The sequence below is a fragment of the Phyllostomus discolor genome, chromosome 5 (assembly GCF_004126475.2).
Source record: "Phyllostomus discolor isolate MPI-MPIP mPhyDis1 chromosome 5, mPhyDis1.pri.v3, whole genome shotgun sequence".
Lineage (NCBI taxonomy): Eukaryota > Metazoa > Chordata > Mammalia > Chiroptera > Phyllostomidae > Phyllostomus > Phyllostomus discolor.
The window spans coordinates 121,877,579-121,893,428 of record NC_040907.2 but is presented as its reverse complement, the minus strand read 5'-3'; the positions used below and the strand labels follow the sequence as shown (position 1 = coordinate 121,893,428).

General features: G+C 39.0%; 1 protein-coding gene across 1 annotated transcript in view; it reads left to right on the top strand.

The window, feature by feature from the left end:
* Window positions 1-14,321, top strand: part of SAMD8 (sterile alpha motif domain containing 8) — a 68,336-nt gene extending 54,015 nt beyond the window's left edge. Inside the window, exons 5-6 of the mRNA XM_028511669.2 lie at window positions 9,484-9,634; window positions 9,781-14,321. Of these exons, the coding sequence (XP_028367470.1) occupies window positions 9,484-9,634; window positions 9,781-10,085 (456 nt within the window). The 3' untranslated portion in view covers window positions 10,086-14,321. The remainder of the gene's footprint in view (window positions 1-9,483; window positions 9,635-9,780) is intronic.
* The last annotated feature ends 1,529 nt before the right edge of the window (window positions 14,322-15,850 follow it).

Genomic DNA, 15,850 nt, shown 5'->3' with positions numbered 1-15,850 from the left:
GAGATGTTTTTTGCTAAATATATCCAAGTATTTTCATCTTGTTTGGAAGGAATAAGTTCTCCATAACATGGGGTTAAACAAAAAATGAGAAGACTAGAAGTCGTTGTTTTCTTTTTTCTTTTTTTTTAAATGGAACTCTTTTTTTAAAGATTTTATTTATTTATTTTTAGAGAGAGAAGGGAAGGAGATAGAGACAGAGAGAGAGAGAGAAACGTCAACGTGCGGTTGCTGGGGGTTATGGCCTACAACCCAGGCATGTACCCTAGCTGGGAATCGAACCTGCGACACTTTGGTTCGCAGCCCTAGTTCAATCCACTGACATATGCCAGCCGGGGTAGAAGTCATTGTTTTCAAAAGATAACTTTCAGATCTTATGTATTCAGATATGTATTTTTTAAAGATTTTATTTATTTTTTAGAGAGAGGGGGAGGGAGGGAGAAAGAGAGGGAGAGAAATATCAATGTGTGGTTGCCTCTCGCACACCCACTACTGGGGACCTACTGGCAAACCAGGCATGTGCCCTGACTGGGAATCAAACCGGCAACCCTTTGGTTTGCAAGCCGGGACTCAATCCACTGAGCCACATGGAGCCTGGGCCAACTTTCATGTCTTCCTGTGGTTCAGTGGTCTTTGTTCTTCCAGTGCTTTCTTTACTCTGGTGTTATGAATCCAATGTTTTATTCCTGCCAACTTGACCATGGTTGAGGTGGTAAGGAGTGCATTCCAAGGTCCGATCTACTTTTCTTCTAGTTGGCTCTCTGGAGATCTGTCTTCCAAGCCTTGAGGATCACCTTATCTCTAGGCTCAAAGGAATGCAGCAGACCTTTGGGGGAAAGGTCTCTGATACAAGCAAGGTCATTAATCACAGCGAAGTTCTGAATAGATGTTGTACATAGTTCTTTACCTTCACTTCTTGATCTACATATATACGTCCCACCCCAGTGTAGCCTGAAATGGTCTCCCATACACAATTTTATAAGCCCTCAACTGAATCCCACCTCAAGGGACCACCCTAATCCTGAGTGAGACAATAGGTAAAATTTGTTCCCAATGGAGATGAGTTTCTTGACACAGTTTGGCTATATTTTTCTTCAGTTGTGATTCATCTTCTTTCCCTTCCCAGAAGCCTCGGGTCTCCATGCTGTGTGAAGTCTACACTTGATTCCTAAAAAGTTACTAATTTCTCATGTAATTTCTGAAACAAAAGCAGGTCCATTATTGCTGTGGATGCTGGGTAGGCCAAAACAAGGAATTATTTCCCTCAATAAGGCTTTCATTACCTCCGAGGATTTCTCAGTTCTAGTAGGATAGGCCTCTACCCATCCTGAAAAGGTGTCAACCAAAACTCACAAGTATTTCCACCATTAGGCCCTTGGCATCTGGGTAAAGTCTATTTGCCAGTCTTCAAACTGGCACTGTCCTTGGTATTTTTTCCCATCTTTCTTTTGATGGCAATCTGTCTTGGGGTTGTTCTTTTGCCACACAACACATCTAGCAATTACTTTTTGTATGGCTTTAGAAATTCTAGGACCCATGAGTCACGGTTTAATATAGGTAGTTAATGAATCCCTTCCACAGTGAGTGGCTTCATGACTGGCTCTACTAAATGTTCAGGAGGCAGTATAATGCCTTTCTTATTTTTTCTCCCCCTATTTTTGGAATCTTCATTAAAACTCCAGCTCTTACCTTTCTCTAAGTCTGCAGTCAAATACTCAGGGTCAAATTGTGACAAGTCTAAGACAGGTACCAAAGGCATTATGTGTTCCTTTTTTTTTTAAGGTTTTATTTATTACTTTTAGAGAGAGAAGAAGTAAGGGAGAAAGAGAGGGAGAGAAACATCAATGTGTGGTTGCCTCTTACGCAACCCCCACCAGGGACCCAGCCTGAAACCCAGGCATGTGCCCTGACCGGGAATTGAATTGGTGACCCTTTGGTTTGCAGGCTGGCACTCAATCCACTAAGCCATATCAGCCAGGGCTATAAGTATTCCTTTAACAGACTCTTTTGCCGCTTGATCAGCCAGATTGTTTCCTTTAACTATTTTAGTGTCCTCTTTCTGATGCCCAGGGCAGTGCATAACTGCCACCAATACAGGTATCTGAGCAATTTCTGATAATTTTAAATTTTCTGCTACATGATTAATTTCCTTTTTTATTGAGGGCTACTAATCCTCTTTCCTTCCAGATGGAAAACCATGTGCATGCAAAATTAGGAGAGTGTACCTTCGGTCGATATACACATTCACTCTCTTTTGGTGTGACAATTCTAGTGCCCTCATTAGTGCAATCAGTTCAGCTTTCTGAGCAGAGGTTCCCCGCAGTAAAGCCTTGACCTCTCCTGTTCCTTTAGGAGTCACAGCTGCATACCCAGCCTCTCTGTTTCCTTTGTCCATATAACCACTTCCATTTGCATATAGAGTCCAGTCCGCCTCTTCTAGAGGATGGTCCTGGAAGTCAATTCTGCTAGAATACACTTCATCAATTATTTCAGCACAGTCATGCATTAGCATGGCCTTGTCAGTCTCTGGGAGAAGGGAGGCAGGATTTAACTTACAGTTTTGAGGGAGACATTGGGATTGTCGAGAAGGATGGCTCAGTATCTGCCCATTCTTCCAGCAGTGAACCACAAATTTCTTTTTTGCTTCAGCAGGCTCAGCACTTGTGGGGTGCATAAATGGTGACAGGCTGTCACAGGGAAAACATTTCAGCTTCCTGTAAAAGCTCACAGGTAGCTGCCATAGCTCTCAAGCAGGCTGGCCATGCCTAGACAGCATGAACTAAGTTTCTTTGACAAGTATGCCATGGGTTGCAGAATGTCACTCAATATTTGGGTGACGACTCCTAGGGCAATGCCCTACCTTTCATGAACACATAATTAAAAGGGCTTTAGTAGGTTTGGAAGCCCCAAGGCTGGTGCAGAAGCCAAGTGCACCTTCAGGGACTCAAAAGCCTGAATGCACTCCCTTGGGCATCTTAAAGGGTTATCTTATGGTTCTTTCAGAGCTTCATACAATGATTTAGCATCCAAATGCAGCAGTAGCCCACCATTCCCAGGAACCCTTTTAATTGTTCCCCGGTATTGGGAACTCATGTGAATTATGGCTTCTTTTCTGTTTCCAGTAAGACTCCTTTTGTCAGGTTCAAGCAGGAGCCCATAAAACCTTACTGCCTGGTGGCAAATCTGGGCCTTCTGTGCTGATATTTTATTGCCACAAGATGCCAGGTGGTTCAAGGTAGCCATAGTATTAGTTCTAGGAGAGGAAGGCCTTTTTTATCAGGGTCCCATTCCAGCTCACTTAATGGTGTTGCCTTAGTAGGGTCAAGAACCCCATCTGGATTTTCTTGGTGCCGTATCCAAGCCTCTTCATTTGCTTTATCTAACACCAGTCTTTGCTTATCCCTCCGTAAGCAAAATATTTAGTAAGACCTGTATGTCTGCCCAGTTGGGATGGTGGGTAGCAAAAACTGACACAACTAAGTCAGTCGTTTTAGTAGCATCATCCCTGTAAGAATGATGTGAGCTTTTCCAGTTTAACAGATCCAAGGTAGGAAACGGAGTATGTGCCCAGTAATATCCAAAGGGCCACTCCCACTGGAGTCTTTGCAAAGGGTATTGCCCTGCCCCAGTAGGGGCTTGTCTTCCTACAAATTTGGTTCCCTGACAGGTTCAGGACAGACAGACCAGTTCAGGCTCACCTCCTCCAGCTCCCTCAGCTGAGTAAGGAGAACCCCCCTCCACCCAGGGCTGGAAGGGCCATGGGAACCTCGACTATGCTGGTAGCAGCCATAACACCTAGATCTTCCTGGTCCCTCTCGTCTGAGCTTCTGCCATCTGCTACAGGCAAATTACCTTTTCTCTGAACCATTCATCTATTTCCTTTTAATTCTGCATCTTTATTATGTAAAGTTATAAAAGCTTGTACAGAAGGTATTTCATCCCACTTTCCTGATCTTTGACAAAACAACTCTAATTGCAGTTTGGTGTAGTAATTGAAAGACCCATTCAGCAGCCAGTGCTTTCCTGAGTCTAGATTATACATAAGCCAAGCACTATTACAATAAAAAATCATTTTCTTTATAATCACAGACTTATAAGCATATAGGTCGACCAATCTACCCAAACTCTCCCCAGATAGCTGTTTTCCATGAAGGCTGTTCTCCACTTTCTACCAGAGAGAGCTCTGTAATGTCACTCAAACCAAACCAGAAGGCACCTTAATTCCTGACAACCCATCTAAGATGTGACCTGGGAATGTAACCTTGAACCAGAAGGCACAGCAATTCAACTGAAAAGTGAAGGCGACAGGGAGTGCTGAGAGTCAGAGGAGAGTTCCCAAGTTTAATCACTTAGCAGCTGCCAGGGAGTCTCCAAATCTGCACCTAGGGACCCCCCAGCCCAGGCAGCCAATTGGGACTCCTTGCCGATTACCAAGACTTACAGTAGAGTCTCAAACTCTTTACCAGAGAGGAGTAACCAGAATACGAAACTGGAAAAGTTGGTGTTCGCACTGTCCGTGACTCCCAGAACCAGTAAGTAGAGACAAGGACTGAATCTCTGTGGGTGCTTTATTCAGATGGCCAGCAATCTGAGAAGACGGCGGGTTGTATACCCTAAAAAACCATCTTACATTTCATCTCAAGTCAACCTTCTTTATAAGGAAAAGAAAAGTGTAGGTAAGGGGTGTGGAATTCAAGGAAAAGGTTAATCAGATAAAAGCTGCAGTCCTGGCAATTTTCCTGGCATCCTTTCATCTGTTGGCCAGTGACTCTTTATCTGTGTCCTGGGCTGCTGACTTCTTCCCTAGAGCACAATGGCTCAGATACCATCTTAATTGCTTGCAGTCCTCCTGGGCCACAAAGGTCGAATTGCTGGTGGGTTTCCTGGAGTCAGGGTGGGTCCAGTTATACATTCCAGTTCCTGGAACAATAGCTTTCTACATGCATTAATTACTAAGCTTATTAACTATAACTGAAAATTAAAAATGTTTGCCCTGACTAGTATGACTCAGTTGGTGTTGTCCCATAAAGTGAAAGGTCACCAGTAACCTTTGAAACCAGTGAAAGTTTGATTCCCAATCAGGACATATGCCTGGGTTGCAGGTTTGGTCCCTGGTTGGGGTTTGTACAGAAGGCAACCAACCAATCATTGTTTCTCTCTCACATTGATGTTTCTCTTCCTCTCTTTCTCCCTCCTTTCCCCCCTCTATAAAAATAAATAAATAAAATCTTTAAAAAAAACTAAAAATTTTCCATCTTTTGAGTTCCCCCATCAGAAGACTTATAAGATATTTAGGATTTAGTGTAAAAGAAATATCTTATTTTTAAGGTAAAAGCTGTTTTTGTTTTCAAAAAGGGAAAGTTATTTTTATAATGTTATATAAGTTCATTACTTTAAAAATTCAAATTTTCTAGAAATATATAAATTAGAAAGTTAAAGCTCACATAATTTCTTCTCCTTTCACTCTGCTCCATAAATAATGCTGTTAATAGTCATGTGTGTAGTTATACCTGCTGCTTTTAAGTGTGATTACACGTTCAAACAAGTTTATTTGGATGCATACTTTTTTTTTCAAAGGTTGGAAATTTTTTTAAGTTTTATTTATTTATTTTTAGAGAGGGAAGGGAGGGAGATAGAGAGAAACATCAATGTGTGGTTGCTGGGGTCATGGCCTGCAACCCAGGCATGTGTCCTGACTGGGAATCGAACCTGCGATGCTTTGGTTCGCAGACCGCGCTCAATCCACTGAGCTACGCCAGCCAGGGCTGGATGCATACTTTTTTAAAAAAAAAGATAGAATCATATTACATAGTTTTTTAGCTTATATTTTTTTAACAGTATGTTTACTTTTCTGAAGAAATATGTATAGCTGTATTTCGTCTTTTCAATAGCTGTAGAGTATTCCATTATGTGATTTAATAGTCTCCAATGTACATTTAGGATGTTTCCAAATCTTATGATTTATAAACAATGCTGTCATAAACATCCTTGTACATTTCTGCTTTCTCACTGTCTAATCATCTCCTTAAGGTAAGTTTTTGGAAGTGGAATTATGAAATCAAAGAACACACCCATTGAACAGAGAGGGGAGGGAATTTCAGGGGAAAAGGGGAAGGGTCTACAGGAACAAGTATAAAGGACACAGGGACAATAACTGGGGGGGTGGAAATGGGAGGGAGGTGGGGAACACTGGGGGGTGGGCTGGGATGGGAGTAAAAGACAGAAAACTGTACTTGAACAACAATTAAAATAAAAAGTTTAAAAAATGCATTAAAAAAAAAGAACACACCCATTGAAAATTGTGATAAGTATTCGAATGCTGGCTAGAGAAGACTGGTTTTCACTATTACCAACACCGTATGCGTGCACGTCGGGTTTTCCGCCCCGTGCCAGCACTGTTATCAGTCTTTTGAGTCCCTGCCAGCCTTTCTGATTAATGAAAGGCAACATCTGAGACTTTTATAGTCTCATTTTATAGTAAATCTTTAATCTATTGGATTTAGTTTTGTTCATGGTGTGAGGTGGGGCTGGAACAGTTTCCCCAAATAGTATGCTAATTGATTAGAAGAGATTGAAAAGAAGGAAAATGTAAGCTTATTACACTGAAAAGAGAATCCTGTAACCAAAGAATTTAATTGTGGGTTAGCCACAAAATATGTGCATAGGGCCACAATGTATGCTACAAAAATAAATGAGATACCATCCCTCTACAGTCCTTTTTCCTTCTCTAATGACTGTTTCTCATTAGCAGTTAGTTATATATGGAGCTTTCTATTCAAATCTGCCCTAAATGCTGTTAATTGCTTTGAATTATAAGATAACCTATTTATTGACCTATATTATTTGCAGCAGTCATTAAAAATAGAAAGTGAAAGTGATAATAACTGGCAATCAAATCCCTAACAGTGAACTCCATAGGACATGTTCATTGTAAAAAATTAATTGCTTGAAATCTCATTTCCAGAAGTAGGAGGGTTGGGGACTGAACCAAGAACATGCCTGTTTTTGAAATTAATCAATGGAAAGAAATACTTAAAGCCAATTTTTACATGTTGTCTTATCAAAGTATCTTATTTTTCCTATTGTGTTGTTAGAACTTTACTTTTCTGGAAGAATATTTGAGATATTTAAGATCGGAAAGTACAGGGAGACTTGAGTAATTAAACAATAATTGCTTCCTTTTTTTTTTACTGGTATTGTTTCTTATTGGTGGCTGAGACTTCCCTAGCAGTCTGTTCTTCACTACCTGACTTTTCTACTTTCATGAGAGTAACATCTCTAACCATATTCTCATTAGAGGTCATGGAAGAACCAAACTGAGTACTTTAGTACCTTCTCTTCTCTTTTCTCTGATAAATTCTTCTTCCTCTCCTGCCCTCAGCTAAAGCAGAAAGGGAAAGCTGGGTAGCGTATAATCAGCAGATGAGGGTTTCCAATGAAATTGTGATATCTAATGAGAATGCTTCGTTAACAAACAAGGGGGTAGCCTACTTCACACGCGGCAGAGCCAAACACTGAGTTTTGCAGTGGAGAAATTGAAGCCATGAAGATGAGAAGCTACTGCTTTAATTAAACCTGAACTCCCTAATGGCTTTTGATCAAGATTTTTAAATTTATTTATTTATTTAGAGAGGGAAGGGAGGGAGAAAGAGAGAGAGAGAGAAACATCATTGTGCGGTTGCTGGGGGTCACGGCCTGCAACCCAGGCATGTACCCTGACTGGGAATCGAACCTGCGACACTTTGGTTCGCAGCTGATCAAGATTTTTAAAGGCAGAGATTGAGGGTTAGGAATTTAGAGTATGAGGGTGAGACTGATTGGTTAGTTCTTGTGCAAGCTTCAGTGGTTTTCTTTAGCTGATTAATTTAGTTCTTTACATCATCTTATTTGGTGCCTTTGTCACTGTGATTGGGTGATCTATCTGGTTAAGGAACTAAGATTCTGCAAAATATCTCATAATTGTAAGTCAGTGACATCATTAAAGTAAAAAGCAGAAACTAAACATCTCAGGACCTTGTTTTTGCTTAAGCTATCATTGTTTTGTGCTTAGCTGCTGCATTTTTCTATTATCTCAAGCAAAATGTATTTCAACATTTTTTCTGGAAGTTCCTTTATAGGCAGGCCTTCAGGGCATGACTAACATACTTTAAAATCTTTGACCGTAAGTAACTAACATTTTCTTAAATTTTGACTAAATCCTATGTGACAACAAAAGTGGTCAAAGCATTTAGTTAAAGCCTAAACCTGTCTCTCTAGACTCTGGTGTAATACCTAAACGTGTTTACTGTGTGCTGCCTGTTGCAGCTTCTTTCATTTGTTAGCCGTTGCAGAATATCCAAGAAATAAGAGTTTGGGAAGTGGGCTCCCTGGGCTCATATCCTGGTTATGTTACTAGCTGTGTGCCCTCTCTAAGCCAGTTCCCTGACCCACACAATTGAATTACTTCATAAGATTGTTGTAGAAATTCAGTGCAATAATATGTAAAGCACTTAGTAGCATGCCTTCCAACAGTAAATGCACATAAAATTTTAGCAATTTTTTGTATTGTTATTATATGTTAAATGCCTTTGTGTGTGTGTGCATGTGACCATTGCTCAAACTCTTCCTAAAAATGGATTGCTTTTTTAAGCTTATGTATGGGAGCTGGGATTAGATTTGGCTGCTAATAACAGGGAATTCAAGATAGCTGTGGTTTAATAAACAAACAATAGCTTATTCTCTTATAAGACAAGTATGAAAAGTAGGTACTCCAGGTCAGATATGGTAACTTGAAGGAGTCACCCAAAATTCATGAGTTTTCTGTCTTTCTGCTCTCCTAACACTTGACTTGCATCCTCAAGACCACATTGTGGTCAAAGATGGCTGCTGGGGCTTCAACTCTCACATCTGGTTTGTAGGTTAGAAGAAGGAAAGGTAGAAAAGACTTCCTCTGAGCTGTTGTCTCCTTCTTTTATAAAGTCTTCCCAGAAATCTTTTGCACTGTCTCTAATGTCTTACTGTACAGAACTTAGTCACATAGCCACACCCAGTTACAAGGGATGCTGGGAAATGCAATGTTTTGGTTGAGTTCATTGCCACTTCAAATAAATACCAGTTAGAAAGGGAGGATGGATATTGATTGGTAGCTATTATCTCTGGCATAGCCTATTTCTTATTGGCAAGAACAGCCAAGCAAGTATTACTCTATTATTGGATTAAAAACTTAGAAACATTTTTGTGTAGTAATGACCTCTCTTATTACAAAGAAACTCCTGGTAGAGAATTTTGAGTTACATTGATTTTATGTAATTACCAAACTATTTCTGAGTATAGCCAAGACTTGAGCACTCATTGTAGATATCTGGAGTTAATTAGACTGAGAGTCTGGTTGCTTTTGCTTAGACATTATTTCTAAGTCACTCAGCATTTGAATTTCAACGGAAATAGATGTCCAGAAGCTCTCACCTCCCTAGGCATTTGAACACTAATTCACAACTTTCTTTATAGATATATGGCAGTGTATGGGAGAAACTACGCCGGGCTTTTGCCATTTGGAGTGGCTTTGGTATGACCCTAACTGGTGTTCACACTTGCGGAGATTACATGTTCAGTGGCCACACAGTCGTCCTAACTATGCTGAATTTCTTTGTCACTGAATGTAAGTATCTATTTAGTGCTTATATATGTATTAGATGACTAGCTGCAGAGGAGGCTGTGGGAAGGATGTCAAGTTCTATGAAGCATGTGTCTGAGAAGCATTGGAAGGAATGTGGTTTTAAAATATTCTTTCTGTTCTTTTCCCAGATACACCAAGGAGCTGGAATTTCTTGCACACTTTATCCTGGGTTCTCAACCTCTTTGGAATCTTCTTCATTTTGGCTGCCCATGAACATTATTCCATTGATGTATTTATTGCCTTTTATATCACAACAAGACTCTTTTTATATTACCATACTCTAGCTAATACCAGAGCATATCAGCAGAGTAGGAGAGCAAGAATTTGGTTTCCTATGTTTTCTTTTTTTGAATGTAATGTTAATGGTACAGTACCTAATGAATATTGTTGGCCGTTTTCAAAACCAACAATAATGAAAAGACTAATTGGTTGAAGATTATCTTTGTTATGGGTTCATGATTAAATATACAGTAGTTGTTGAAAGTGAATAACTTTGCTTTCTCCCCCCTAGGTTGTTTGCGGATGCCTTGCTTTTTGGCTTATATGTTGACAAAGTAAAGGTCCCTATTCTGAGCAAGGCTGTGATTATAGAAAGCAAGAAGGAACAATGAAGAGTCCTTACATATCTGTTTGAATGGAAAACCTAAGTAGATGTTTTTTCCCCTTCTGTTTAGGCAGAAGTAATGTTGTGATTGAAGTCAGGCTGTTACCACTACCTGTTGAGTATTTGCTTATTGAATTTAGCAAATCAAGTTAAGCAGTTTGCTGGTTATTTAATTTCCAGTAGGACTGGAAATTTGGGTTTTTTAATTTCCAGTAGGACTCCAGGCAAGAAATAATATTTTTTGAAGTTGTTTATTATCTTCAAAGGAGAAACCCCTACCAAGTGAATAGTACTTGTTCTTTGAATTAATCTGTGTCTTTTTAACAATGCAACTCTGGAAGGCAGTCGGTTTTACTAACATAATTTTTGCCTTCTGACATCTTTTAAAAAAGTATATTGAACATACCAGGATGCCTGAAGCAAGAAGAGAAAGGGGCCATACATGAGGTGACAGAGTCCTGTATATTACTGGCATTTTTCACCAAAGATGCACTGAAAGATGCCCGTACTGTTCTGAGGGTTCTGTACGACTACACCTTCATGGGGGGAGATGGCCGCATCCATAAATGTAGAACTGCCTGAATTTTAGTGATGGAACAACTTTGTGCTGTAGCCATTAGTTAGATGACAGCCTGGTTTTGTGCTTTTTAATGATGTTATTTGTTATTTAATGAGAAAAACTGTGGAGTGTTTTACCAGATGTTAGATACAGTTCTTATGTCCTTAAGTATGGAGATATGCATGCAAAAAATACTTTTTTCTCTTTGTGAAAAGAAATGTATAGCAGGTTGCAGGCATGGGATAACTTTTTGATTTTTGAAATTTCTGATTCTTGGCCATCAGAAGTAAGCAGTCACAGACATTCAGATATAAAAAGGTTTTATTGTTTTTTAATTTTAAAATGTAATTGTGTGCATACATTCTTTCTACTTAGTCTTAGTTTGGCAGTCAGGAAATGATATAACTTAGTTGCCATTTACAACACTAGAAATTTAGTACCTCCTGTAATTTGATCTCTAATAATAACTGTCACTTCACTTTTAATGGTTTTATAGAGCAGTTATAACAGTAGGATGGTTGTGGAATTAGAATTTGAAACCCAGATGATGAGCTTAGCCACCTGGAATATTAATTGTGTGGTTTTTACATTCCATTTTAAAACAAGGAGTTAGAAAAGGTGCTGGCATATTGAGGTCTAAAATTAGGCCACTTATCAGGAGCCTGCTCCTTATGTGGGTGAAATATTTTATTTTTGCACTTTGAGTTATATTTCCACCGTTGTATAAGCTACAGAGGAGCCTAAATGGATTGGGCAGGAAAGGAATATTACGCGAACAAATTTTAGCCAGTGCTGAATGACCCCCAGTTTGAGTCTTCTCTGAACATTATTTTTTATTTCTCCATTGAGAAATGGCGCAAGGCAATTCATTTTATTATGCTTTTAAATCTCATACTTCAGAATCTTATAATATCTTAAATTGTTGATTCTATTACATGCTAGAGACAAAATGCCAATATTTCATCTAAGGAAATTGCATAATGATGGAGGAGTTTAATCCTTGATGTCAAAAGATCTGGCACTATCATTTTTTCCAAATGATAACACAGGACCAAATTTAGCTAGGGAGGTCCCTAATGTTGGCTTTTGGGAAAACGTTTAAAAAAAATCTCTCTGTCAAAGTTAAGAATGTTAAGTAGCTGCTTAATGTTACTTTTCCTGCCATCAGCCTTCTTTTTCCTTCATATGGATTCTGTTCTATAGAACAAAATAGAAAAAATAAATTGCAAGTAATTTGCAGAACTATTGACATTGAGAGTTCTTAACAGCAAACTGCAGTGAGGATCATAAAACAACTTCAGAACGTTGCATTTATCAAATCTGTTTTGAGGAAAAGGTAAGCTAGACCTATAATTTATTGCTATAACTTTTACAAGGCAGTGTTTACATCCATCCATCATCTCCAAGTCTCTTTCTCGGAAAACTTTGAGAGAATTTTTTTGTTTCTTTTTTTCTTAATGTGAAACCTGTATTTTGGTTGCTTTCTGTTTATACAGAAATTTCCAGATTTTTGTCTTTGTATTTTTTTCTCATTAAAATCTAGACTACAGTGAAAGTACTGTTTACATTTACATGTTGGGTGTGAGTGTGGCTAGGTAGAAAAGCTATGTGACTTGTACTAGGTTCTTGTACTTTTTTTTTACCTGACTAGGTTCTATAGTTGCAGACTTGTGAGCGAGAGGCTTACATCATTAAATACTGAGACCAGTATAGAAGGAACCAAGAAAGATTTTTGTGCCCAGACTGGGAATCAAACTGGCGACCCTTTGGTTTGTAGGCTGGCGCTCAATCCACTGAGCCACACCAGCCAGGTGGAACCAAGAAAGATCTTGGTTTGGGATACAAACTGGATGTTATATTAAGAGTCTGATGCATTTTCAATGTTCCTGGGTACAACATGGCTGGCTTCCTTTCCTTTCCTCTTTCTCTCACTCCTTCCCTCTCTCTCTCTCGCCCTCCTCCCCTCCCTGTCTCTCCTGCCTTCCCTCCCTCCCTTCTCTCTCTTTTTCATTCTTTGAGTCCATTCTGGGCAGTGTTGCTGAAAGGAAATTGAAATTTGTGGGGAGCAGGATGTTTTGAGGGCAAGTTTGCTATTACCACCAAGCACTTTAGGAAGAATATTTTTTTGCATTGCTGTAGAATTTTTGACATGCCTATTCTCCTCATAGTTCTCTGTGGCCAGAATTGCTAGGGTAAAAATGCATGTGCTGGGTCAGTGTATTATTGGTATCCTTTTAAATCAGAAAACAATGAGCTTAACCTTAGAATCAGTCCGTTACTAAGTATGGACTGTTCACAAGAAAAACCCACTGACTGAGAGACCTGTTCATAGTGTAACTGTTGCTGCCAGTGGTGTTCTTCTCTGCCCCGTATCTGCCTGATTGTTGTTACTTAGAATTCCAAAAACCCCATAATTCATAAATGGAGAACAGAGGAGCCAAATGCTTTCATGACTGGTATGAAACGGTCTGTTTTGGTGACATCTCTTTGGAAAGTGCTGTTTATATATTCAAAGATATATTCATAACACTAACCTGCTTTGACTGGATTCAACAAAAGGCAGTTCATCATTAGTTTTATAGTAAGCTTTTTTTTAAGGATTCTAATTCCAAAATGTTTGAGAAAATTAACCATAGTCTTGTTTTAAATACTCTGATCTAATAAGTTTAATTCTTTGATAGTCTTTTTGTAGACTTAAGTTATTCCTTACCAAAAGTAATTATAGTAATAGTTCTTTAAGGTATTCAGGCATTAGGACAAGAAGACTCCCTTTAGAATAGTTCAACAGCTTTTTTAAACAGTATTGGTTTCATTTAGATAGTTGCAAAGTCAACAAAGCATGTCAGTTTTGATGCCAACTTTACTTGGCTTTTAAGACAGTTTGCATTTGTAAAAAGTTTAGCCCAATTACCCCTCTACCTCTATAGAGGAGAATTGTTGGTAACATCAAAAGTCAGGCTGCTTCAGGTGACCAGTGAGAAAGGAAAAGAGGTTGAGATTCTTTTTCTCCTCTCTGTCTTTGAATGACTGAAATTACCATGGAAGTAAGTTTTGGTCCCCTTCTTGCCTACCCCTCACTACCCAGCAAATGCCACCAATTTCAAGTAACTAAAATGTGGCCTGTTACTTTGCATCAAGATCAATAAAAATATCTGTGAAATTTATAAGCCATAATTCAGCTACCAGTAAAGTTGGTTTTTAGAATATGTTCCACCCTAAATTAACCAAAGGACTTTTTATGCAGAGTACTCCATGTTTGAGCATAAAGAAGCTTTGTGCCTGATATGGAGACAGAAGGAGGACTATGTTAATTTCATTGCTATTTCAAGTCTGTTTCAATCTGAACTGCTGGGTTGTCTGAACATAACCAAGCAGTGTTATGAGTAATGTCATCTTAAAAATGCTTAATCTTAATAATTTTTTATTCAGATAATCTATGGATTGTTAGGACAATTGAAGTATTTCTGATATGAAACAAAAAGTAAGTGGAAACTGGTACATAATGAGGGAAGCAAAATTAGTTTGAATTAAAGTGGGCATGTTTTGTTTCAAGAATTCTACCTAATTGTCACCCTTTCCACAGAGAAACTAGTATTACTTGAAGATGTGAAAGTTCCTGTGGTAGCCATACCTTAAAGCACAGTATTGTATATAAGTAAATAACTTGATTCTAAATTAAATTCAGATTTAACTAATATATATTATTTTATATCTTTGTTGTATTAAAATGTTTTAAGACACTAAAATAAAACATTTGAAAGTTTGATTACTGTCTCTTATTTGTCTCTGTACTATTGATGCAGCAAGCCTGTTTTTTTTTTATAGTAAATTTATATTTTTGCAAGTGTCTGGGCCCTGCAACTTTAAATCCTAATATAGCATCTAGTCCCTAGCATTTTCTAAGTCTTAGTTGTCCACTAGATAAGCCGTTTTCCATTTCCCCTTTTCTGTAAACTAGGAGAGAAAAGTAATCTTCCCGAGGGTATCAGAGGGAGAGAAGGAAAGCAAATAACTACTTCCTGGGCACATTAAATTTTGTGTTTGTTTTTATTTAATGTAAATGTAGATTATGTAGGAAGATGCCATCATCTATCAGGTCAGCTTTGGAGATAATGCTGAACAGAAAAAGAAAGGAATCAGTTGTTAGGGGTAGCCCAGAATCACGGAGTAGCTGGAACACTAAGCATTGTCACAGGTGCAGGACCTTAATCTACCTGAGCTTAATCCATGATTGAACTTGTCCTCATGATGACTACTAACTGTAGCCTCTCTGGTGCTGGTGCCAGCTGGTCCTCTCTCAGGAACTCTGAAAAAGAGAAGTCCAGAACAGACTGCGAGGCTGTTTGGTGCAATAGAAAATACACTGGGTTGAGACTCTGAGGACCCAGGTATGAGTTACATGTCTGCCACTGAGTAAATTGGGCCATTTCTTCCAGACCCACTTAATCTTATGTGTGAAATGAGGGGGGTGGGAGTGCCTACCTCATAGGTTGTATTAAGGGCCAAATTATGAAAGTACTGTGTGTAGCCTTACTGGCCCAGTGCCTGGTACATATTGCTGAAATAGTAGTTGAATTTAGGTCAATAAAATAGGGCCTATGTCTCCAGGGAATTAATAGTCTAGCTGGGAAGATGACTTAAAAAAGGTAGCTTACAGCATTCACTGGTGGAATAGACCAGTAGTTTTAAAACTGTTTGGCTGAACATCTTCAGGGGTAGGGAAAGAGAGTTGGAGCTGGTATCATTTTCTTCCAGAGCTGGTGTTTTACATATTTGGCTTTCCTAAGTAGGCTTTCCCTTTGGGGGAAAAAATGGCTGAGGATAAGGGAATGAAATGTTTAAAAACAACTGAGACAATAGATAAATTTATTGTCTTCACGCCAGCTTGAGAAAGGAAGGGCTCACTGGGGACCAAGGATCCAAAAAGAATTCAGTAAGTCTGTGAAACTTGAACTGAGCCCTCCCTGAAGGGTAGGTAGTTCATGAGGACCTCATGAAGAGCTTAGAGAGCTCTAATTGTCATGCAGAACTTTGG